The sequence below is a fragment of the Schistocerca nitens genome, chromosome 8 (genome assembly GCF_023898315.1).
Source record: "Schistocerca nitens isolate TAMUIC-IGC-003100 chromosome 8, iqSchNite1.1, whole genome shotgun sequence".
In the NCBI taxonomy this organism is placed as follows: Eukaryota; Metazoa; Arthropoda; class Insecta; order Orthoptera; family Acrididae; genus Schistocerca; species Schistocerca nitens.
Window position 1 is genome coordinate 398188597 of NC_064621.1, and position 26566 is coordinate 398215162.

At 39.7% G+C, this 26566-nt stretch overlaps 1 protein-coding gene across 1 annotated transcript in view; it reads right to left on the reverse strand.

Moving 5' to 3' along the window:
* Positions 1-352: 352 nt before the first annotated feature.
* LOC126198960 (ufm1-specific protease 2) overlaps positions 353-26566 on the reverse strand; it is a 73476-nt gene continuing 47262 nt past the window's right edge. The window contains exons 4-10 of the mRNA XM_049935608.1: positions 19018-19206; positions 18853-18946; positions 7917-8186; positions 5640-5786; positions 5375-5501; positions 4962-5215; positions 353-1116 (exon numbers count right to left, since the gene is read on the reverse strand). Of these exons, the coding sequence (XP_049791565.1) occupies positions 905-1116; positions 4962-5215; positions 5375-5501; positions 5640-5786; positions 7917-8186; positions 18853-18946; positions 19018-19206 (1293 nt within the window). The 3' untranslated portion in view covers positions 353-904. The remainder of the gene's footprint in view (positions 1117-4961; positions 5216-5374; positions 5502-5639; positions 5787-7916; positions 8187-18852; positions 18947-19017; positions 19207-26566) is intronic.

A 26566-nucleotide genomic window follows, 5' to 3' on the forward strand; every position in this document is an offset into this window, starting at 1 on the left:
TCAACTTTCAATTTTATTATGAATATACAATATTCATTCATTCTCTTTCTTCATTAACTCAGTATTGTACACACGTTCTCATCTTCAGAAACTTAGACGTTCCAAGCTTTCAATCCACCATGACTTCTCTTTTGTGCATTACAAAAATGTTTGAAGATGGCGTGTAACTCATCTGGTATTTGTACATTTTTTTACCATGATTTTCTTTTTCACAAAAAAACCTATTTTGTTCTTGGCAGCAAAGAATTAACGGTACTACCAGAAAGCAGAAAATCAGACTAATTTTTCAAAAACAAAATATTTTATTTTACACCAACAACTTAAATATCCATTGTGAAAAATATAGAACAATACCATATAAAACATCACACAAATAACAATATAAAAATGTCAACAAATAATTTTAGAAAGAAATGCAGTTATAACTGCAGAAACCAAACATGTTACAACTTACAAATGATGGATACTATTTACAAACAATTCTTTTAAAAGCATTTATCCTGCATAGCACATTTTTTTCACACAATACTTTTCTTTCAAAGTAATATATATGGGTAGAAAAATTAGTGTTAATACCCACATTTTATAATGAAGGAAGATGAGTATGTATGGCCTTCAGATCTGGAAAACTAGTCTACAGAGTTACCAGCAACAGTTATTTCATAACTGCCTTGCAAACATAGTTTCTCAAGGTTAAATATATTAATTGGGTGATTAACACCAACACATATGAAGTCATTCATGCACTCAAAACTGTATGCAAGATCAAATGCAATTCACTGACACAGACAAAAGAACATCAACATTAAAAAGAATGTGTTGAAAGTTTATAAAACTGAACAGGAAATACAGCGTTTGCAGCAGTAACATGCCCAGTCTTTACAGTTGAAAGAATGTGTATAACTTAAATAAGTACAGGACACAGTGGTAAACATAAGTTATAGAAAGCCCCTTTTGACCAAAACTCAACACTTTTCCATCCACACCAGCCTTTACTTTGAACTATACTTAGGTCATCAACTCCTGTATAATGTGGATCTAGAATCAGAAACTTCAAATTCCCAGTTTCATTGCAATAGTGGACTCCTATGATTGTATGAGCCAAGACACCACCACCTGAAAGAGAGATTAATGTAAGGCATATAACCTCAAAAGAATTATAAATTTTATAAAACAGAATGATCCTGCCTCTCTCCTGCAAACCTGAACCACCAACGTAGCTCAGTAGTTTATGAATTACTGTTTTTAATGCTCTGCATAAGAATGCTTTCTGCATGAAGGCTGGAGAAACATTTCCAATCAGAAATGGGCTTCAAGTGCTGTGCTTACATCTACACTTTCTGCTCTCTATCTGGTAGGCATGTTCCATGGTATGTTGTCTGCAAACACCATTAGCGTGGGAAACGGAAACCAGGTTGATGGTGGCCTTTTTAATAATGGCAAATTTCACTAAAAAAGTCTGAGCAAGTTCACCCAGGAACTAGAGATTAAATAAACAGATTACAATGTTTCTCTATCTCATATTCCTGAAGAACTGCATTTATTAATCAACTGCTTCAGTGTGTAATATAAATGATTTTTCACAAAACTGAACATTCAGAAAAACAGTGCTTGCACAACTTGCCCTTGGAACTGATAAATTTCTGATAACATATTCTGATATAAATTACACTTCATAGTTTGAAAGTTCCTCTCTAAACACTGATTACTTAGAAGTATACAAAAATTTGGAAGCTCTATTGGTTAATCACTTCTGCTGGAGTCAGTCTGTTAAAATAAAGGAAGATGAAGCTTAAGAAAGTTGAAAATTGGCAAATTCAAATATGTCCTCTAACTACACTTAAGGACAACAAGTTTTAAGATTTGATCAATCTCTTATGCCCCCAACAACATCTCTTTCATCAATAAGTATGATCTGACGGCAATTCCTTTTCCCTGCCACACAGCAGCATTCATATGGAGTCCGAGATATCACGATTGCCACGTAGACACAGTTCCTCGTGGTTCTGTTAATAGCACAAGATAAGAGTACAATGGGTGTGCCCTTTAGCAGAATTTTGCACTTAAATATGTGTGCACCTTCGCTTATCATCATTTACCTAGTTTTGCAGCAGTTTCATCAGATACAGTGTTCAACTGCTTGCGTTATGGTTCTCTCTCATTTGTATTTGCTCTGGATTGATTTTACGACAAGAACTTAGTTGTTACTGACTACTTGTCTGCCACTTTTCCACTTGTCACCTCAACACTTAGTGCTGAGTGATAATGAACAAGATTACCTACACCAAGTACGAATAGGTAACAGGATTTAATGTTATGTCGACTACGAGGTCATTAGGCAGGAAGTACAAGCAAGAATTGGTGCAGTATGGGGAAGAAAATCAACCAAGTCCTTTTCAAAGGAACAATTTTTGACTTAAACAACTTTGGAGAACCTTGGAAAATTTAAATTTACGGTATATTGCCAAATAGTGATTTAAATCACTGAATCCAAAATGCATGTTCAGTATCCTAAGAGCTGCACCATCTCACTCCATATATTTAGCCAACCACCTTAGGAAGTTACATGAGAAAAGTGTGCACTCAGAAATGACCGGTGGTTGCTGACAGCTGAAAGGCACAATGGCAAAATCACAGGTTTTGAAAAGTCCATTCAACGTTGCAGTTTCTTACAAGGATCAACAGCCGACAAATATAAATAATTACAGAAAATAATCTATAATGTCAGTTTTGATACTCAATATGACTGTCTTCATCGAGTACCAAACAATAGTGTCAACAAAATCTGAAGACAATGAAAATAAATGTTCCAAAACTTGTTGCAATAATGTAATATATTCAATATTTTACACAACAGACCTGTTTTGGCTTAATTGCCATTACTGAGTGATGTGCGAAAGTAACATCAATAAGATTATCTACACAAAAATCATGGCGGTTTTATGTTTACATTTGGATTGGTACTTATGTTGAGTAGGAAATGACAACCATACTGAATCTATAGTAATTTTTTTTCCTCACAAGTTTAGGTAAGTATGATATTTTGTAGTTAAAAAATGTAAAAAATATATTTTTGACAAATATTTTCACAGTTATTTACTATGATGCTATATGTTTACAAAGTATGTACAGCTTTAGTTTGGGAATGTTCATAATTATTCGTTTTGGTATTCTGTTTAATTTCTAACACAGTTTCAGTTTCCTCAGCTTTGTAGTGTTGAGCTTTCAGATGTACATAGAAGCTTGATGGATTACTATCACTGTTTCTACGGTGTCTTTAAACATCCATCATTTATGTATAAATAATCTTACCAATGCTATTTTTGCAGGTCACTTGATAATGGCAATTAAACTGAAACAGGTCTGTCTTGTAAAATATTGAATATATTACCTTATTGCAGCTAGTTTTAGTGCTTTCATTTTCATTATGTCAAAGTACACTATGCTGCGGGCCCAACGGAATGTAAGAGCTGAATAAGTGGCCACAATCAATAAATCATCAATAACTCACGAAAAGTGGCTCTATTAATCAATATCTTCATCTTTTGAAGCATTTGACTATCATTCTGATGCTGTTAGTTGCTCTTTTCTTTCAACTGGCTTTGGCTCTTCCTTTCACTTCAGTTATAGTCTAGAAAACTGATCTCTATCTGTCTTATTACAGTCTTCGTTCTCTGCCCTTTCCCAACATCCCTTTTCCTCTTTTCTACTCCGTCTCTAATGACCTCGTTGTCGACGGGACGTTAAACACTAACCACCACCACCTCTTTTCTATTTCTCAAGTGCTTACACTCTGTAACTGAATCGCTTCTCCCCCTTTCCTGATAAAGCTTGCACATTATCAGCATTCCTTTTCCTGCAGGACAACTCTGGAGGACAACTCTTAAGAATGCGGTATTCTTGTGACATGACTCTACAGAAATTTGCACAGACTGAAGGAATACAAGGAGCTAAGCATCCTACTGAAGGCTGCTCTTGTGCGAGAAATCCAACAGCAATGCACTACTACGTGGTAAGTGCCACAGCATAAAGTCACAGACTCATTCACAATCAGCCACTACTTCTGCACCATGTAGCAGCCTAAAGTATAACCTCACTATCTAGAACAACATGAATTCGCTCATTTCACTGTCTGCTCTCCTGAATTAATTTGGCTTTTCTGTATGATAATTGTCTGCTGTGTCTCCAGACTTTAGTGTGGCCACTGTGTGACACTTCTCTACTCTCCACTTGATATTACTTACTTTACAATATTTAGTACTTTCTAAAATTGCTTGATCATATTTAAAATATTTCATGTTAATGTATTCTGCATTATTGGAAATTATAGTTTGTTCCCTATAAAACAGTAACGAAGAAATCACAATGATATAAAACCCTACCTTTGTCTTTTATTCTCTTTAGTAATGCAACCTATTGCTATTACTCAAACTAATGTCCTGTTTTGTGTGTTACCATCACTTTTACACAGATTTAATCTCTAATGAGTAAAGTCTTTTCACCCATGAAATGTATCCTGTATCAGGATATTTTCAGAAGCAATCATACTTTTAAAGTTATGTAGGATTTGGACATATGGTCCCGAATTAAAATCAGGCATCTGGGATTTCATGTTTCTCTGATAGGTTCTTAGACACGGACTTGGCTTTCTTAGCTGAATATGTCATCTTAGAGGCTACTGAGCTTGTGCAAAGTGACTTTTCATCTTTCATCTCCATGGGCTAATAAATGAATTCTTATGAGAATAAGGGCAGAGGTGAACTTACGGTTATACACCAAACACGTCAATATTTACCATTTAAAAACATGAATCAATTAAATAGATGCATCTAGTAGTTTTGTACTGAGCAGAGGTGAACTTAAGGCTATACGCCAAACACATCAATATTTACCATGTAAAAATGTGAATCAATTAAATAGATGCATCTAGTAGTTTTGTACTGAGCTAACTAAATTCATACCTATCATTACTGGAGTCCCATGAGTTCTGAAGTGTTCCAGTAACTCCCCTCCTTGATATGCAAGCTCCTCACCAGAGCTCACTGATAAAATTCTTGATGTCACACCCAGTACTGTTTCCAAGTAAAAGCTGACTTCAGTGGAGCCAATCCACTGCTTTGATCCAATAAATGATGATGGTTTATCACCTATTGAAACAAGGCATTCTTGAATTTCCTTGTGCGTTGGCACTGGTTTGTCAGTATAGCCTTGCCACCTGCAATCAGAAATTGATGTTTTTATTTCATCTCTGCCTTGTAACAGCTAATGTCTTCATGCTCTACAGTTGTGATCACTTTTGCGAAAGAAAGTTTAACTACATAAAATGTATACTTTACAGTCACAATATTGAATCACAGAATGTTACATAATATACCTAAACCATGACACCACTGTTTGAAGTGATCTATAGGCACATCCCCATCCATCATCATCCATTCGGTCTTGCATGTAGTGATGATAACTGTAAAGCCCCCGAACAACAGCCACTTCTCCACCTTTAACTATAAATTTGTACTGCATTAGACTTCATATAAGAAAAGTGTCAAACAAATCATTGTATGAACTACTGTCAAATAACTACTATTACCAATATTTGCTAAATGATGTTAAATGGCACAAAATATTTTGTCTATATTTACCTCCTGAAGGATTGAGGCCTTCATGTGGATTAATCAGTGGAAATGGTTTTGGTAAATCATCACGGAAAACAAATGCATTTGCCCGCCGGAAGAAAGGCTTATCATCTGGGAGATGAAATTGTTGATGCAAAACTGATCGAATCTGTGCTGAACAGAGACACAGAGTTATTACTGTCATATTACAGCTTTCAGAATGCATATAAAGGAACAAAAAGACATACTTTAAGTAATGCACAACTGTCAAAATGCCATGAAATGATGAATCCCAATCTGGCACAAACCTTTTTTTCCTCCAGGAAGTTTTGTTATAAAGGACACACTGCTGTGATCTGAAAGCTTCATTCTCCATTAATTATGCATTTCAATTTCACACATTATTTGCTCAACAGCTCTGAGTGAATGAGTTAACAACTGAAGTCTCAACCGATGTACTAATATTTTATTCTCTCTATAGAAGTCAATTACAGCAGTGCTCTTTCCACAACATCATAACCACTGTTATCATGATGTCTCAATCTTCTGTATCAAAATACTGTACTGTTAGGCAGCAGGGTTCTCTTTGAGGTAGAGAGGAAAGCACGTGGACTTTTAATGTGGGAACCATTCAAAAGCTGAAAGCTGCTGAGTGAAGAATGGAGAGGTGTATGTTCAAAATTACCTTAAGAGACATGGAAAACAAACACACTTGGACCAGGAGATGGACAGGAGTCAAAGACTTACACATGACAGTAAATGGCCCCACACACAAGCGATGGATTACTCGCAATTTTGGCAGCAAGATTACCTGCAATACAGCCTTGCTTTCTTTGTAAAATGTTTTGATGCTTTGATGATTTTGACAAGAGGTTTAGGATACAATATATAGGGTGATTTAACACTGTCATCACCCATTTAAATTCCTAAGTTGCAGCAGACAGACAAGCTGTCAGAAAGGGTATTATATATTTGATATATATAGTGTTACTGATTTGATATTTAAATTAATGAGGGAGAGCATATGAAGATCAGAAGATGTCCTAATAAGCATTCACAGTGTTGTTCGAAAATATTATGCCTCGGAGTAGCATCACAGGAATTGTTGGAGCACTTAAAGAATAATAACTAATAATAATTTATAACTTTTTTGTGGTATCCTTCATAGGAGAGCAAACTACACTTACAAAAATCTAAAACTAGTTTGAACATTCGATTGGGTGAAAAATTTAATGTTGCCTTCATTTATTTCATTGAAGTATCCCAGCTTAATATCAAAACAAGGAAGCAAAAATATTCTGCCTCTATTTAGAAAAATATTGAAGACTTATTGAAACTTGTTTGATTCTGCACCTGCCATTTTCTCTGCACTTCAACTTATTAGTTAAGCACTGTTTATGAGACTATTCTAATATACATTCTAATGAATGCTATTAGTGCTTCACAGTGATAACTGAGTTTGTCCTCACATAGCAGAAAGCATAAAACATTTATTGTGTACTACAAAATGCAGTATTTTGTACCAATACACGATATCTATGGTAATGGAAAGTCATGATAGAATGTAAATATAGAAGAACTGTTGAGTTGTCAATAGGCACATAAGCAAGACAAACTTCGCTAGCTTTCAGAGGAAGTCTTTTATAAGCTACGACATCCCTCCCCCCCCCCCCCGACCTTGCCTTCAACACACACATAGTAGCAGATGGAGTCATCGACAGCCATGTAAATCAAACTGAAAATTTGCTTTTTTGAGCTAAAGTGCATGCTCCGCCCCCCCCCCCCCCCCCCAGGCTGGTGTTTTTTATACCTCGGTCGCTAAATTGCCTTTTTTGTTGGTTTTATTTAAGGTTTATGATTTTGCTAACACTTTATATTTCCCTTTATTGGTTGATTTTGGTTCTTATTATTTTATATTTTATGTATTTATAATTTTGGCCTCCCCCCCCCCCCCCCCCACACACTCACTCACTGTGCTGGTTGAATATACTGTGTGTGTGTGTGTGTGTGGGGGGGTGCACTTTATCTTCGGAAAAAAAAAAAGAGGTTTTCAGTTTGATTTATGTGCCTGTCAATGCCTCAACACCTCTAGTATTTTGTTAATTGTCACCTTTAATCCTAAATATATACACAATCTCTATACCAAAACGAAGTATTTACTATTGGCTCAGAGTACTCAATGATAAAATATTGAATTTAAATGGCTTCAAGATAAAGAAGTCCTCAAAAATCAACGAGATTTAATTTTACAAATATTAAAAACTTCAAAGGAAAATGAAAAGTTATGAAAAACTTGATACTTACAAAGGTCATCATCTTTTGAGTTTTTGGGGTACACCAAAGTCACAAAATGGCTAAAGTTTTTGGGCATAAAGTGAAATGGTAATGGCAATGAAAATCTTGAGCTGTCTCCTGAATCATGGGATAGCTGCTTAATTAAAGATTCTTCTGATAACTGGAGACTGGCCTTCACACTCTTCTGCAAGCATTTGTACAGGTCCTGAAGGGAACTCTTGCGGTTTACCATAGACAGACCATCTATGTGGATCCATATCTTCAAACACTCATAATGTTCTGAAAATTAACAAATGTTACAGTGGTGAATAAACAAATTCTATGCAAAACAAAGAAGATATAGGTATTCTTGAGTTGATTGCTGCCTAAAAAGCAACTAAAATAAAACGAATAATTTTTTTAAACCATCTTTTGTTTTAGGTAAGACACAACAAAATAAAACCAGTGTAATAATTGGTATTAATTTTCATTTGTTCCTTTGCCAAGCTTCGCCTCATTGTCACTGGCAAGCAATCTGCCTCCTGGTGAAGAAAATGTGGCAGCTGCTAATTATAAATCATAGTGCAGAAATTAACGGTTATTAAGTAATTTTTTCCACAAGGAATGGATTTGTATTACTTTCGTAATGACATGACTAAAAAAACCTGTAGTATTTCTAAGAAAGGATTTGCAGCCACCAGTCACTATTTAAGTTCTCATTTTTTAATTCATTAACCTGTGTTGGTTTCAGCTGCTTTTGCACCTAACCTACGTACAGCAGGTACACATTTAGATTTAGACAATGTAAGGCAAATAGGAGCCCTATGTCTGCTTCATTTTTATAAGTTTGGCTAAAGAAATCCTGGCAGAATGCAATGCACAGTCTGTACCTCTGAGACACATGTGACATTATAGCATAAAAATGTACAGAATTGAGCAGGAATCAAAAGTTGGAATTGATTTCGACATTATCAACTGCTGCAAAATTTTTAGCAGTAGATGGTGTTAGTTTTCGTACAATATAATATCTCTGGAAATTAATAATGCTACATATGTTCTTTGCATTAAAAAACATATCTAAAAATAGACATTTCCATATGATTTCTAGTAAAATGTAAGAACTGAGCTTCTTATTTTATCATCAAAGTATAAGATTGTTCCATAATCAGCGATCTGGTCACAGTTCCAGAAAATGTGGACACCACTCACAAAATGGTTTCTGGTATGCTGAAAAATGCTTAGAAGGAAAACCAGTTACAAAGCCCTAGTTGTCATAGTAATGTCTTGCTTTGTCGTCAAAGAGGTACTTAGGATGTGTAATATAACAACTGTTTTACATACACACATACAAGTGACAAGTGTGCGCGCGTGCCTGAACGCACGCGCACGTGCGCCACCCCCCCCCCCCCCCCCCCACACACAGAGAGAAGCGGGGAGGGGGAGGGGAGAGGAGGAGGAGGAGGAGGAGGAGGAGAAATCATTTACTTAAAGCTAGTTATAGAAATGTTTAGTCAGTCATTTAGCACAAGTCGGGATTTCAGAAATTGTCATCTCATTGGTTGCAAACTTTTCAAAATAACAAAGAAAGAAAGACAGATACTTGAGCTCCTGTTTCTCACACACTTCTTATGAGAAATGAGGGCAACGGTGATGCTTTTTGGCAAAAAATGTCACATGTGACATGTGGTACCACCACTACAACACCCCCAAACTGAAGAAAGCCAATACAGAGCAGAAAAGGAGTGTTGAGGGGGCACTGGTGAGAGCCAATTCATGGTTGAAGGCTGGCATAGTCATTCCCTTGAACAACAATGTAAGAAAAGATAGACTGCTACTTACCATAAAGAAGACACGTCAAGTTGCAGACAGGTATGATTAAAAGGCACTTAGACACAACTTTTGGCCACAGCCTTCGTCAGGACACACACACACACACACACACACACACACACACACACACACACACTCACACACACAAGAAAAAGCAAGCAAGCATGTAAACCTCACACACACACACACACACACACACACACACACACACACACAACCGTGAACTCCACCTTCTTGGGCCGGAATGCAACATCACGTGGGATGCAAGCAGCAATCTGGAGGGGGTGGGGAAGGGGAAGAAGGGAGTGTAATGTATGGTAAGGAGAGAGACGAATGCTGTCTGGTGGAGTGTGCAGGAACTAGACTGCCAAAAGGAGCGGCGTCAGGAGGTTGTGGGCAGCGATGTGGGGAAAAAAGGAACAAAAAAGGAGACAAGTGGGGAAAGACGGGAGGATGCATTAACAAAGGCTGCCACTCTCAATCCCAGTCCCTTGCCACAAGGATCATATCCCTGTGGAAGACCCACATGCAAAACCTGCCCACAATACACACCCACCCAGCACTTTCTATTCCAGTCCTGTCACAGGTTTATCCTACCCCATCAGGGGCGGCCATCTGTGAAAGCAGTCATGTCATTTATCTGCTCTGCTGCAATCATTGCACAGCTTTTTCTACTGGTATGACTACCACCCAGTTATTGATGAGGATGAAAGGCCATCATTCTTGAGAGCAAAGTAGACCACCCTATGGCACAACATGCAGCTGAACGTAACACATTTGATTTGAATGGCTCTTCACTACCTGAGTCATCGGTATCCTTCCCTCCACCACCACATTTTCTGAACTGTGCAGATGGGAGTTATCCTTACAACACATTCTCCACTCCTGTGATTATACCACCCTCAACCTACAGTAGCATACTGTCCCCACACCCTCCACACAAGTTTCCACCCCCACTGTCCTATCATCGCCTCCCATTCTTATCTCCTACCCTGTTTATTTGCAGCCCTCTGCCAATGCGTCCTCCCATCTTTCCCTGCTCCTCTCCTTTTTTGTTCCTTTTTCCCCACCTCTCAGACCCATAACCTCCTGACACTGCATCTATTGACAGTCTAGTCCCTGCACACTTCACCAGACAGCATTTGTCTCTCTCCCAATCCATACACTGCAATTCGTTCCCCTTCCCCACCTCCTCCAGATAGCTGCTTGCATCCCATGTGAAGTTGCATTCTGGCCCGAGATGGTGGAGTTGGCAGTCGTGTGTGCATGAGGTTGCTTGCTTGTTTGTGTGTGTGTGTGTGTGTGTGTGTGTGTGTGTGTGTGGGCGTGCACGCATGTGTGCATGCACCTCTTTATTGATGAAGGCTGTGGGTGAATGCACTATGTGAGTGCCTTTTAATTGCACCTCTCTGCAACTTGATGTGTCTTCTTTACAGTAAGTAGCAATCTAGCTTTTCCTTCATTGTCCTACCTGAAGTTTCCATTGTTTTATCATTCCCTTTAACATCCAGTCTACAGGTCACACTTGTCACTATGTAACTTTCACACAGTTTGCGGCAATGAAGGAAGTTTGTGGTCGACAGAACTTCATGACCAATGCATATGTATAAAAACTTCTGCCCAACTGGCTTAAGTCTAGTTCTCATGCTTGATCTGAAAATGGGATTAAAACATTGGTTTGCAGAAAAAAAGTGTACCAAAAAGGAGACTATTTATGTAGAAAAATTAAAAAGTGGTACATAAGAATTAATTTTGAAAAATAAAAGTATTAAAAAGATTAATTTATAATTGTTAAATCCTTGCAATTAGCCTTCAACTGTCCTCTGAATGAGTTTCCAGGAAGTAATGGGGGATCTGCAGTTTAACATGGAATCATGATCATCAAGCAAGTTGGCATTTTCCATGTATGATCCAGATAACATAATAACTACAAAAATGAAATTATCTATATAACACTATGGAGTTATAGAACACATGAATCATTAAAATGTGCCTTTTGAAAAGAAGAATCTTTGTTTCATGAGTCACACATAACAATAGAAGATATAAAGCAAATCTGTCTAGAGGCTACAGCACCATCATAAATGTACGGACTGCCTAAAATTCCTAAAGAAGGTTTATCACTGTGGCCAATACGCAACATCATTTATGCACCGACATATGAAGTGGCCAAATATCTGATCTCACTTTTGATAGTCATGGTAGGACACTGCAGTCACCATGTGCAGAACTGAGCTTCGATGTAATATCTCTTTTTCACATGAGTACCACATCAAGATGCCTTGGTAATCTTAGAAGATCATTTTGCACCCCAAACAGTGAAGCTATTTGAAGATGTGCTCATAACGATGTACTTTAAATGTGATAGGAGTTCTACGAGCAAATTAATGGACTAGCTGTGGGCTTGCCACTTATGCCTGGGATTGCCAGTCTCTATAAGGAGCACTTTGCAGAGAATGCACAGCTCAAACCTAAATACTTCTTTCATTACCTGGATGACACCTTCATAGGCCATGTGTTCCTGGAACATCTGAAGGGTGTCCATCAAAACATACAGTTCACACCAGACCTAAAACACAATGGATGCCTGCCATTTTTAGACAGTCTAATAATAAGAAATGCAGACACTACTCTAGGAAACACAATCTAACAAAGAAGACCAATGCAGATCGTCATGCAAAGAGCTGTCATCATCTGGTGCAGTGGCATACTGTTGTAACGACTCTAGTTCAAAGGGCATGTACCATTAATGGCAAAGGCAGCCTACCAGCTGAGCTGCAACACCTTGAAGTTGTGTTTTGCCAAAACAGTTACAGTGAAAGGCAGATCAGATTTGCATTAAAGAAAATGAGTGATATAACCACTTACAAAGAAGAGGTAAAGAAAGTGGAAGATAAACTTACTTTTATCCCCTGCATTGGACCTCCTTCGGCCAAAACTGCGAGAATCCTTGGAAAACAAAAACATCAATGAAATCTTCAGACCACCAGAAAAAAACAAAAGATATGCTTGGTTCTGGCAACTGGATATACCCAGTATACATAACATCCGTCAAGAGTGTAGCCTTCAGTACATCAGGCAAACACAGCGCTGCATCCTGCAACACTGCGTGGAACAGTTTAGAATCGTATGTCTGGGACATGAAGGTGTCAGCAGTGGTAGGAAAGAGCCTCACTGAGGGACTTATGTTTGACTGAGAAAACAAAACTGTTGTGCCGAGCTAATGACTGTTGGGAGCATTATTAAATAATCTATTTGTCATAACTTTATACAAACACAACACCAGAATTCCCACCAACCAACCTTTATTTCACTTCCATATGAAGGGTAACATAAAGACACTGAATGAAGTACAAATCAGTACAATAACTCTTATCCATAGAATACAATAAAGCACAATCTAACAGGTGAGTATACAACCATCATGGCTGAGAATCCAGAGCACCGACTTATAAAACGCTGCACTGTCCATGCCAATGTGAGGCGACCTTTTGCCTGCCCTTGGAGGCACACACTGTTTGATTATGTGCACTCACTCTGTAGCGTTACAACACTCCTCCTCTCTTGGGGAAAAGTGTTCACTGTGGTGATGTCCATGTCTTCATCAGAAGGGGATGACTGCTGGAGCATGTGTCATGCCATCACAGGGGAATATGGCCTGAAGTGGTATGGGCATGGACAGGTGTGGTGCCCACTCCTCTGCAAGAGGTCATAAGGAGCACTGATGGTGGAAGCACTGTATCCACGTCCACATCCGGGCACGCAATCTGTAATGGAGGAGGCAGAGAAGATGGTGGTGACAGTAGCGGTGGCAGCAACAGGGGCTGCTCTACCCAGTGGTGGCGGCACCCAGAATGATGATGGCACAGGGGCCAGAGGGGGGCACGGACTGCACCGTAGGGGTCAGGGCGGTCCGGAGGGCTCTCTGGCTGTGGGCAGTCAAATGTGGGCAGAACTGGTCATAGTGTCAGGACACCGAGCCACTGCAGGTGCGGCGGTTGTCTCAATAGTGATGAATGACGGCTGGTATCCACTTAGAGCACAGGCCAACCCCTCGGGCCCAGACGGAATCGCTGTGATGTGGGTGCTGGTGCGTGGCCAGGCACCAGCCGGAGCAGATAGAACAGTGTTCAGGGCTGGCAGCCGTGAAGCCGCTCTGCTGAGCTATGGTTGACAACAGTAGTGAACCTATTTGAACTCAAGAAAGTGCCCAGGGCTTCCTCAGGAGAAGACTGAGTGACATATTTTTTCATCTGGGTTTTGAATCCATGGACCAGCCGCTCCACCTAATCATTGGACTGGAGGTTACTTAGGTTCTGTGACAAGTATCAATGGAATAGGCCATTAACTACAGGAGGCAGGTATGATAACACCCCAAGACATAAGCTGACCTTGTTCCAATCTGTTTTGCACTCGTGAAGCTGTTGGGATTGGGTGGACACGAAAAGAACAGGAGTGCATTATCAGTTTCATTACGATGTGAGCCTTGAAACTCACAGCACACCCTAAACCTTCCAAAAAGAGGGAGGAATATTCCAAGCAGAGCACATCCAGTTGTTGGTACGGAACTTGATCTGATACCAGATGCACTGTGTCAGAAATAGAGAATCCAAAAATTTTAATGCATCTACCCCAGACAAATTTTCAGTGTTGGCCTCAGCCACTATTAGGAAGGTCAAAAACCAAACAACTTCTTTATGCGCTACGGAAGAAGAAAACTGTCTCAGTATGGGTATCTGTTGCTTGTTGTAATTCACCAACTGATGAGACACAGGAGACAATGCCGGTGATTCAAGATCCATGTAGAGAAGGGAGTAAGTCACCGTTGCATGTCCATTTGCATTTTTAATTTCTTGTCTTGTCTGTAACATGCATTTTAATGTACAGTTAGTTCGTGGCTATCATCACTTGGGAAGCACTGTTCACATCCTTGTTCATGTCTGGTGAAGGAGGCTGACAGTTGCACAAAGATGCGAAATGACCCCTCCCCCCAAAGGTTGTATGCCTCCCAATGCTTTGGGCATATGGCCCACTCACATTGAATGAAACAATAAGGGCATGACAGGAAAAGAGCACCTGGCTGCTGTTGTGATGCTGGCTGCTGCTGCTTAGCAAGCTGCTGCCCAAGTGACATGGAAACTGCAGTTGCATGGCTGCAAAATTGTCTTTCCCCCTGGGAGCTAACTGGCAGCAACCCATGAGGAGAAGAAGAAGAAACAGCAGATACTTTATGCCAAGCTTCCATCTGATTTCCTCAGCCCTAGATACTTAAAAGGACGGGGCAATGTTCAAAATATCTGTGAGAGGGATTTTCACATTGTTAAACATGTTCACGAACTTCCTTCTCTGATGTCAGGCATATTATAGCATCATGAATCATTGAATCAGAATTTGAGTTCTGGTCAGCTTCGGTAAAAAAACTGCCAATGGTGGCTTAGCCCAGGAAGTTCTGTTGCACAAGCTCTGTACAATTGTTGCAGCCACTTTTGACAATGGTATAATTCAATGCGAGCAGCAATAACATGAGTATGTTTGCAATGATAATTAGACAGCAACTGACACATTTAATCAAGAGAAAGACAGGCAGGTTTCTGAAGAGGAGCTGACACAAAACATGATAAACATTAGGAGAAATCCATGACTGAAAGAAAGCTGTACACATGTTGTGGTAGGTGACTTCAAAAGCTAGAAAATACTGACAAACGTATTTTCACACGATTCCCAAAGTTGCGCAGAATCATTACAGGGTGAAATGGTGGGGGCTTTTCAATGGTGGTCAACCCTGGCACATCAACGATGCTGCTGAATTGTTTAGTGTCTTGGAGAGACCGCTGCTCATTGTGAGAGCTCACTGCTGTTCTACGAGAGACTGAAGAATTTCTTCTACTGACACACTGGCCATAGTGGACCAAGAAATGAGACAAGTGGAATAGAATACCTTCTGATTATCAAAAATGTTGTAACATTGTAGAAAAATATCAGAATTACACCAACTAAAGTTTACTCCACTTTTGCATCATCAAGGGATACACCAAGAAAATGGATGAAGTAGGAATCGGTACAATAACTCTTAACATGGACTACATTAAAGTACAGTCTTAACAGGTCAGCATACAACCATTACATAAATTTTAGTCTGGCCAATGACCCGGCGTGCTGGCATAAATAAGGCTGTTTTGTACACGGCACAGCACTTTCTGCGCCACCTGTGCCAATGTGAGGTGACCCCTTTAGGCTGGCCACGCAGGCACATGCTGTTTGATTATGTGTGCTCACTCTAGAGGGTTACAACACTACTGAAATAAGGCTCCATGACAATATTGTCAACAAAGACGAGGGCTACCAGCTAAGTTCAGCATGGTACCCACCAAAAGGGTTGCCAACCCCTACACAAGGGGAAAGAGTTGGGGAGAGACAACTGCTGGCAATATACACATATATTTATGTCTGAAAATTTCATGGACCCAGTTTTACTACATTTTGTTTTACTTGTTTCTTTATCTTATATAAAGAAGTTTTAAGTGTATACTGGCAAATGCATGACAGAGGTGCAGCTCTCAAGGAAGTTCTTTGGAAGGTATTACAACAATTCTATCCCTGGAATTGAAGTAACCTCCGCAAGTCTGTCGAATATAACAAGTGGCTAACTGTAAAACCAGTGCATCACAATGCTGCTGACAATGTTTGGGTTGTAGTGGTGTCATTGGCCTTAAAGAAATTTCATAACATTCTTTACAATCAACAGTGCTATGATTTCTGCGTTCTTCTACTTGATTTAGGACTGACACATTCCAACTACATCTCCAGGGACACTGCCTTAGTGAAGCACTGTCCATGAGGGCAGGGAAATTTATGCATTCCAAATGAGGCTGGGTGCTATGTTGGTGGTAGCTGAGATACTGGTAAAGTCAATCCCTGCCAAATAATCCCTGGCTGAGGGGCCAGGTAAAGTGTGTCCTGCAATGACCTGTCATTCTCTTTCCTTTCTTTATCTGAAAGTGCCAATGAGTGAACTAAGTAACTTAGAATATCTTGCTATCCTTAGTTACTTCTTTCTTATCTTTATCTTTGTAGTGTAGGAAGATCTCTGAGGCATGAGGAAGCCAGTCTTTCCAAGAGAAGACAATCCTGATGACAAATCCTGGTCTTCCTGCGGCTGTGCGAAGGGCCAGCTCCCCATCCATAGCCAAAGACATTCAGCTAAAATACCCAGTAATAACCTCAGTTTTCAGATGGTTTTAATGGAATGTGACAATGGAACCAAAATGATTCCAATTGTAATTCAAACATTTTCCAGGCGGAATAATGCACATAAGAATTTTCTTCCCATTACATCTAAGGCAGAGGTGATTTGTTTTGGCCTCAATGCACAATCAAACAATTTAGGAACACAATCAAACAATTTAGGAATCAGATAAACAACACACAAATAACAAGTACACTCAATATTTAAATTAATGTCGTGTTGTCTTAAGGGGTGTTCCGATTTGTAACAATCTGTTGCTGAGTCAAGAATGCTTTATTATCAAGAAAATCATGTATTCTGTGAAGTGATATCTTGGTTAAAAGAATAATGAAAAGTTCGAATAAATACTCTTATAATGGTCACCGATATTATTCATTACAAATCACTAACTAATATAAACTTTTACCATTAATGAAAATAAGTACAATATGTTATCAAAAGCATCCGGACACCCTCAAAAACATGTGTTTTTCATATTAGGTGCATTATGCTGCCACCTACTGCCAGTTACTCCATATCAGTGACCTCAGTAGTCATTAGACATCATGAGAGAGCAGAATGGAGCGCTCCGTGGAATAGGGAGCTCCGTGGAACTCATGGACTTCGAACGTGGTCAGGTGTTTGGGTGTCGCTTGTGTCACGTGTATGTACGCAAGACTTACACACTCCTAAACATCCCTAGGTCCACTGTTTCTGATGTGATAGTGAAGTAGAAATGTGAAGGGACACGTACAGCACAAAAGCGTAAAGAACGATTGTCTTTTGACTGACAGAGACCGCCGACAGTTGAAGAGGGTCGTAATTTGTAATAGGCAGATATCTATCCAGACCATCACACAGGAATTCCAAACGGCATCAGTATCCACTGCAAGTACTATGACAGTTAGGCAGGAGGTGAGAAAACTTGGATTTCAATGTCGAGCGGCTGCTCATGAGCCACACGTCATGTCGGTAAATGCCAAATGACCCCTTGCTCGGTCTAAGGAGTGTAAACATTGGACAACTGAACAGTGGAAAAATGTTGTGTGGAGTGGTGAATCATGATACACAATGTGGTGATCCAATGCCCGGTGAATGTCATCTGCCAGAGTGTAAATTCGGAGGTGGTGGTGTTATGGTGTGGTCGTGTTTTTCATGGAGGGGGCTTGCACTCCTTGTTGTACTGCATGACGCTATCACAGCACAGGCCTACATTGATGTTTTAAGCACCTTCTTGCTTCCCACTGTTGAGCAATTTGGGGATGGTGATTGCATCTTTCAATACGATCGAGCACCTGTTCATAAAGCACAGCCTGTAATGGAGTGGTTAAACTATAACATTCCTGTAATGGACTGGCTTGCACAGAGTCCTGACCTGAATCCTATAGAACATCTTTGGGATGTTTTTGAATGCCGACTTCATGCCAGGCCTCACCAACCGACATCAATACCTCTCCTCAGTGCATACTCTGTGAAAACTGGGCTGCCATTCTCCAAGAAACCTTCCAGCACCTGATTGAACGTATGCCTGCAAGAGTGGAAGCTGTCATCAAGCCTAAGGGCAGGCCAACACCATATCGAATTCCAGCATTACCGATAGAGGGCGCCATGAACTTGTAAGTTATTTTCAGTCAGATGTCTGGGTACTTTTGATCACATAGTGTATGTTCCTACTGTTTCCAATAAAAGAAGTGACCTCTTGCTGAAGGAAGATTAAGCCCATCGAGCCACGTAATAAAATCTCACAATCGCTACTACTCCGTGTTGTATACTTGGTGCAGATAACTTGCTTCATTGTTTTTACAATACTGTAATTTATTATTTGATAAATAAGTAGTCTGTGGGAGAAAGTGGTGTAAGAAAACTGTTTTACGATGTTAAGTATTTTGATAATATGTCTCTCAAACTTACTTTTTACATACTGTATAATGGGAGCAGTACGGACTTGGGTTTCTGGTTTTACCTCTGCCATGGGGCGCTTCAACATTTCCAGTGTTACTGTTTCCTGAAAAGTTTTAAATAACAATGTATCATCTCTTACAGGCACCAAATGGACAGAGCAAAAACTGAACTTACAGGCCATTTCTTGATGTTACTGTGCTTTGCTCCTTTAGCAGTTATTGTTTCACTATTTGCTGAATATATATGCTGAAGATCCCCAACTGTTGAACTGCTTGTCAACTCAGTTGTACCAGTAATAACCTGATCTCCTGACAGATAAAATCTTGCCTTTGAGTGGCTGAAAGCCAACATATCCGATGAGACCTGAAAGACAAAACGTAAGGTGAGACCTGAAAGACAAAACGTAAGGTAATAATGATCTATTTGCAGAAAAAGCACTGCAATGAACAGTAAGACATGTGAAGACACTTTTCATTTGAAGGTGAGGAGGCACAGCCATATGAACTCATATGGATTCCTCTTCAGCATACATCTGTGCACAATATACAGGATTCCCTTTCAGTTCAGTAAAAGTCTAAAACTATTTGCCTAGTTTGCATTCACTGATACCTTCATAATCTGCAATATAAAAACAAAGGTGATGTGACTTACCAAATGAAAGTGCTGGCAGGTCGACAGACACACAAACAAACACAAACATACACACAAAATTCAAGCTTTCGCAACAAACTGTTGCCTCATCAGGAAAGAGGGAAGGAGAGGGAAAGACGAAAGGATGTGGGTTTTAAGGGAGAAGGTAAGGAGTCATTCCAATCCCGGGAGCGGAAAGACTTACCTTAGGGGGAAAAAAGGACGGGTATACACTCGCACACACACACACATCCATCCACACGTATACAGACACAAGCAGACATATTTAAAGACAAAGAGTTTGGGCAGAGATGTCAGTCGAGGCAGAAGTGCAGAGGCAAAGATGTTGTTGAATGACAGGTGAGGTGTGAGTGGCGGCAACTTGAAATTAGCGGAGATTGAGGCCTGGTGGATAACGGGAAGAGAGGATATGTTGAAGAGCAAGTTCCCATCTCCGGAGTTCTGATAGGTTGGTGTTAGTGGGAAGTATCCAGATAACCCGGACGGTGTAACACTGTGCCAAGATGTGCTGGCCGTGCACCAAGGCATGTTTAGCCACAGGGTGATCCTCATTACCAAAAAACACTGTCTGCCTGTGTCCATTCATGCGAATGGACAGTTTGTTGCTGGTCATTCCCACATAGAATGTGTCACAGTGTAGGCAGGTCAGTTGGTAGATCACATGGGTGCTTTCACACGTGGCTCTGCCTTTGCTCGTGTACACCTTCCGGGTTACAGGACTGGAGTAGGTGGTGGTGGGAGGGTGCATGGGACAGGTTTTACACCGGGGGCGGTTACAAGGGTAGGAGCCAGAGGGTAGGGAAGGTGGTTTGGGGATTTCATAGGGATGAACTAAGAGGTTACGAAGGTTAGGTGGACGGCGGAAAGACACTCTTGGTGGAGTGGGGAGGATTTCATGAAGGATGGATCTCATTTCAGGGCAGGATTTGAGGAAGTCGTATCCCTGCTGGAGAGCCACATTCAGAATCTGATCCAGTCCCGGAAAGTATCCTGTCACAAGTGGGGCACTTTTGTGGTTCTTCTGTGGGAGGTTCTGGGTTTGAGAGGATGAGGAAGTGGCTCTGGTTATTTGTTTCTCTACCAGGTCGGGAGGTTAGTTGCGGGATGCGAAAGCTGTTGTCAGGTTGTTGGTGTAATGCTTCAGGGATTCCGGACTGGAGCAGATTCGTTTGCCACGAAGACCTAGGCTGTAGGGAAGGGACCGTTTGATGTGGAATGGGTGGCAGCTGTCGTAATGGAGGTACTGTTGCTTGTTGGTGGGTTTGATGTGGACGGACGTGTGAAGCTGGCCATTGGACAGGTGGAGGTCAACATCAAGGAAAGTGGCATGGGATTTGGAGTAGGACCAGGTGAATCTGATGGAACCAAAGGAGTTGAGGTTGGAGAGGAAATTCTGGAGTTCTTCTTCACTGTGAGTCCAGATCATGAAGATGTCATCAATAAATCTGTACCAAACTTTGGGTTGGCAGGCCTGGGTAACCAAGAAGGCTTCCTCTAAGCAACCCACGAATAGGTTGGCGCACGAAGGGGCCATCCTGGTACCCATGGCTGTTCCCTTTAATTGTTGGTATGTCTGGCCTTCAAAAGTGAAGAAGTTGTGGGTCAGGATGAAGCTGGCTAAGGTAATGAGGAAAGAGGTTTTAGGTAGGGTGGCAGGTGATCGGTGTGAAAGGAAGTGCTCCATCGCAGCGAGGCCCTGGGCGTGCGGAATATTTGTGTATAAGGAAGTGGCATCAATGGTTACAAGGATGGTTTCTGGGGGTAACGGATTGGGTAAGGATTCCAGGCGTTCGAGAAAGTGGTTGGTGTCTTTGATGAAGGATGGGAGACTGCACGTAATGGGTTGAAGGTGTTGATCTACGTAGGCAGATATACGTTCTGTGGGGGCTTGGTAACCAGCTACAATGGGGCGGCCGGGATGACTGGGTTTGTGAATTTTAGGAAGAAGGTAGAAGGTAGGGGTGCGGGGTGTCGGTGGGGTCAGGAGGTTGATGGAGTCAGGTAAAAGGTTTTGTAGGGGGCCTAAGGTTCTGAGGATTCCTTGAAGCTCCACCTGGACATCAGGAATGGGATTACCTTGGCAAACTTTGTACGTGGTGTTGTCTGAAAGCTGACGCAGTCCCTCAGACAAATGAGTAAAAATCAAGTTGCAATATAATAACTGTCAATGCACGCTAAATAATATATTTTCACAATCTACCATACCACTGACGAGTGTTAACAACAGTACCGCATATGCAATTTGGATGTGAATATAAACGCAAATTTCACCGGTACTTGAGTAACAGTTTTTAATGATGTGTATTTGCTGTGGAAGTTTATTTTCATTCAGTTTTAAATTGGAGAAGCCCATACAAGAGAGTATAACAAATGTGGTTCTTATCACTGGCAGAACTTTCACGGTTTCCAACTTGAGTCAGTTGTTTTCATCTGTTCCACAAATCTTTAATTACTAAAAACATTCTTTCGATAGATGCATTAGAACCTGGAGTAGCTAGTGAAAATTCAACCAAGCTTCTAACATGTTTTACACACACTCGCTGACACTGAAAATAAGTAAAAATTTCCTGCCATTTATCACTGCCACAAACATTTGATTTCATATTCCAGTCCACCAACTTACATTCACCGTATTTATTTACTTACACAACAGAACTTGCTGGATATTTCTCCCTCAGCCATAGCATAGTTCATGACACTAGATTTTTTGAACTATATATTACATGAACACCGATGTTTTATTCTGAGCAATCTTCCAGAAATAGTTAACATCATTCACTCATGTATCCAGTTTTGGTGTCATAGAAATCTGTTATGATATCATTAAACTGATAAAGTATCTTTAGCCTCTAACTTTCCAACTCAGATAACTACTGTTTTACTGGAGATGGCAAAAATCTTTTGGATTTTCTGATTTCTAATTTGTTGAGCAACATATTTACTTTGTCTGCAATGTCAATTGTTGTTACATTTTTTCCTTCAATGCACAGAACACTGTTGGAGAAAATACTTAACTAGTTTGAAAGGAACTTTGAGGGTGATGATGGAGAGCACATTTTTGAAAAAAATTCTTCAGAGTGATAACTTGTCGAGGGACAGATAGTATGATTTTAATGCTTGGAAAATGTCAATGAATCTTTAACAGCTAGTAGGGGAGATAATCATCTAGTTTTACTACAAGCTTACTTTTTTTTTTGTATTCTGTTTCAGAAATATATATATATATATATATATATATATATATATATATATATATATATATATAACAGAGGGAAACATTCCACGTGGAAAAAATATATCTAAAAAGAAAGATGATGAGACTTACCAAACAAAAGCGCTGGCAGGTCGATAGACACACAAACAAACACAAATATACACACAAAATTCAAGCTTTCGCAACAAACTGTTGCCTCATCAGGAAAGAGGGAAGGAGAGGGAAAGACGAAAGGATGTGGGTTTTAAGGGAGAGGGTAAGGAGTCATTCCAATCCCGGGAGCGGAAAGACTTACCTTAGGGGGGAAAAAAGGACAGGTATACACTCGCACACACACACATATCCATCCACAAAAATCTTTTGGATTTTCTGATTTCTAATTTGTTGAGCAACATATTTACTTTGTCTGCAATGTCAATTGTTGTTACATTTTTTCCTTCAATGCACAGAACACTGTTGGAGAAAATACTTAACTAGTTTGAAAGGAACTTTCCATGGATGGATATGTGTGTGTGTGCGAGTGTATACCTGTCCTTTTTTCCCCCTAAGGTAAGTCTTTCCGCTCCCGGGATTGGAATGACTCCTTACCCTCTCCCTTAAAACCCACATCCTTTCGTCTTTCCCTCTCCTTCCCTCTTTCCTGATGAGGCAACAGTTTGTTGCGAAAGCTTGAATTTTGTGTGTATATTTGTGTTTGTTTGTGTGTCTATCGACCTGCCAGCGCTTTTGTTTGGTAAGTCTCATCATCTTTCTATATATATATATATATATATATATATATATATATATATATATATAAGTTGAACTTTTCTAAGATCTCTAAGACACATGAAATCAAGTGCTCTGCACTGGCAACACCAAAGTTCAGCAATTCCAAAACCTTCACTACAATGTCTTTATCTGGATGGTAAAACTTAAGCAATAGAGAACTTGAAATCTATGTGGCTGGAAGAATCTTTCATCACTGAAATAAACTGCACTTCTTTCACTTTCACTTCCATCATCGTTTGTTCCACAAAAAACAGTGCAATCACATTTGTGATAGTTAATTTGGCTTTTGTCAGTGAGCACAAGAACTTCTTGTTGAACAGTTTTTTAATTATGTCAGTGGTGCAATCCATGACCTTGTAACTCTGGCTGTGCATCACTGTGTGGTTTGTAAATGTGGGTTTTTGTGCCAAAAGAGCCTACCCACGTCTGAAACTACCTTGAGTGATAAGCAGTTATCAATTTTTCATCTTGAAGAGTTAACATGAGGCATAGTGTTCTGTTTGTTGGGCTTTATATAGGTTATTATGTTGGTGCATCCTCCACATTCCAATGCCAAATTTAGCATTACAAACTGTACTCTCAGCATTCCCACCATGTCCTTTAATAATAATTCTTGGAGTATCTTCCTTTTTAAGAATTTATGTAGTTAACTGGCTAAAGCTATGTCATATATTTATAGAAAAGCATTTTTATCTGCCAATCAGCCATATAAATAATAAGTATTCGAGTGGATTCGGGTGTTTCAACCATCAACTGGAAGGAAAAAACATTATAACATTCGTTAATTTAAAAATGCATATTTCTTATAGGAGACACTTTCATATACCAAATTTAGCAATGGCAAAATGTAAAATGTAACATAAGCAGATTTTGAGGAACTTCTATAAAAATCTTACTTTTTAGCCTGCACTTATTTTTTCCCGCAATCAACACGTGCAATATTAAGATGTTTATCAGAGACACTGCCACAAGCACTAGACATGTCACACTGCCAGATAAACATTGAAATCAGAACACATGAAACTGTTTACAAGATAGTGGTACCATTGAGCTTCCAAAACAATTGCTATATTCTATCAAACTTGATAATTAATACAGTTTAGTTTCTTCATGCGAATGAAGCTTAATGTCAATGTTCCAAAACTTCAGGTGAACAAAGGATTATTTCAGGCATGTGATTAGTTCACTAAGAAAACAAAAGTTGCACTACATGAGACAAAGATCCAAGACATTTCAGCTGTCCCCAAAGAGGTTCACTGGGACATTGTTAAAAATCAGAACTTTCCAAGAAGAATCAGGATGAATGAGCACCCCTTCTATAACTCTCTCATGACAGATATGTATTACACCTTCAAGGACAAATTACTTATGAAAAGCAGCCATTTTGTCTACCAACTTGTTTTTCTGTCACTTCAGTGACATAACAGCAAATATTTGATATCTGGGCCAAACCTTCAGAATTTAGAACCTGTTGTTGGAAATTCTGCAGCATTTATTGTGCAGCATTCTATGAGGGGATGGCCACCACCAGTTGTTCACTCATACAAAAAGGAACCATCAAACTGCCCCCAATTATGGAATAATGACTGAGGATTTAAGGCACTCTATGTCAAAGCTTAAATAGTGTTCTTGTTAAAACAGGTAAAAAACACAAAATACTAATCAGTACAGCAAAAACCCAGTCCAAACTTGTGAATTTTCCTTACTTTTATTCACTCGATGACTAGTTTTGGGCCGAGGCCCATTTTCAAACCATCATAACATATTCAAAAATAATGGAATTTCCGAAGAAATGGAAACTTTGTTAAAAATTGGCAACAATCAATTACAGTGCATGCATCTTCAAAAATACTGTTTCTGAGTATGTTAGGATGATTTGAAAATGGGTCCTGCAATCTTCTTGAATGAATAAAAAAAGTGAAATTTTCAACTTTGGCCTGGTTTTTCCTTGTACTGATTAACAGAAGTTGCCCGAAGTTTGTTACAAAATCACAAGTCCATCAAAATCACACTCACTTTTCCCCATTCTCTCCCCCATCGATTCACACATTTCAATTATCACTCAATCAGTAACCACAGTTATAGTCCTAAAATATTCTTAAAATAACTGAGTAAATCATGAAAAAAGCTAAATAAAAATTCAGCAAACTGTGACTGGGTGAACTATAAGGTGTGATTGGAAAGTTTTAAGACTGGATCCGCTACTGCTTACTGGTTTGGCGGGTAGGTACACAGAGGGTGGGGAGTGAGTCATTGCCTCTGACAGAAAACTGCATTTTCTTTATTCAGTTCATTGTGGCAGCTGGTTGAGTGCGAGTCTGTTAGGGCTTGTTGCCGGATTCTGTCTGCATGAAAATGGACGTAAAAACAGAGCAACGAGTTTGTGTGAAATTTTGTTTTAAAACCAGGAAATCAGCTTCTGAGACTTACGAACTATTAAAAACAGCTTTTGGAGGTAATTGTATGAGCCAGTCAAAATGTTTTTGTCTGGTTCAACAGATTTAAAAATGGCTGCGAATCATTTGAATATGAACCACGGTCCAGCCATTCTTCCACCTCAAAAACAAAGGAAAATAATGTGAAAGTTCGCAACTTAGTGTGCTCTGATCACAGACTTACAATTAGGGAGATTGCTGATGAACTCAGTTTAAGTTTCTATGCAGTTCAGTCAATTTTAATTGAATATCTGAACATGTGTCAGTATCTGCAAAATTCATTCCAAAAGTGTTGTCAAGTGACCAGAGACAAGGCCGACTTGAAGTGTGCCAAGAACTGATTAATTGGACTAAAAATGATCCAGATTTGTTAAATAGGGTAATTACAGATGATGAATCATGGGTACATGGATATGATCCTGAAACCAAAGTGCAGTCTTCACAGTGGAAGACTCCAGGTTCACCACCACAGAGAAAAGCATGGCAAAGTCGGTTGAAGGTCAAGACAATGTTGGTGACTTTTTCGATTCTACCGGTACTGTGCATCATGAATTTACCCCTAAGGAACAGACTATTAACCAAGAATACTACAAATGTGTCCTTGAGCGTCTGCGCGAAAAGGTGCAGAAGAAAAGGCCTGGATTGTAGAAAG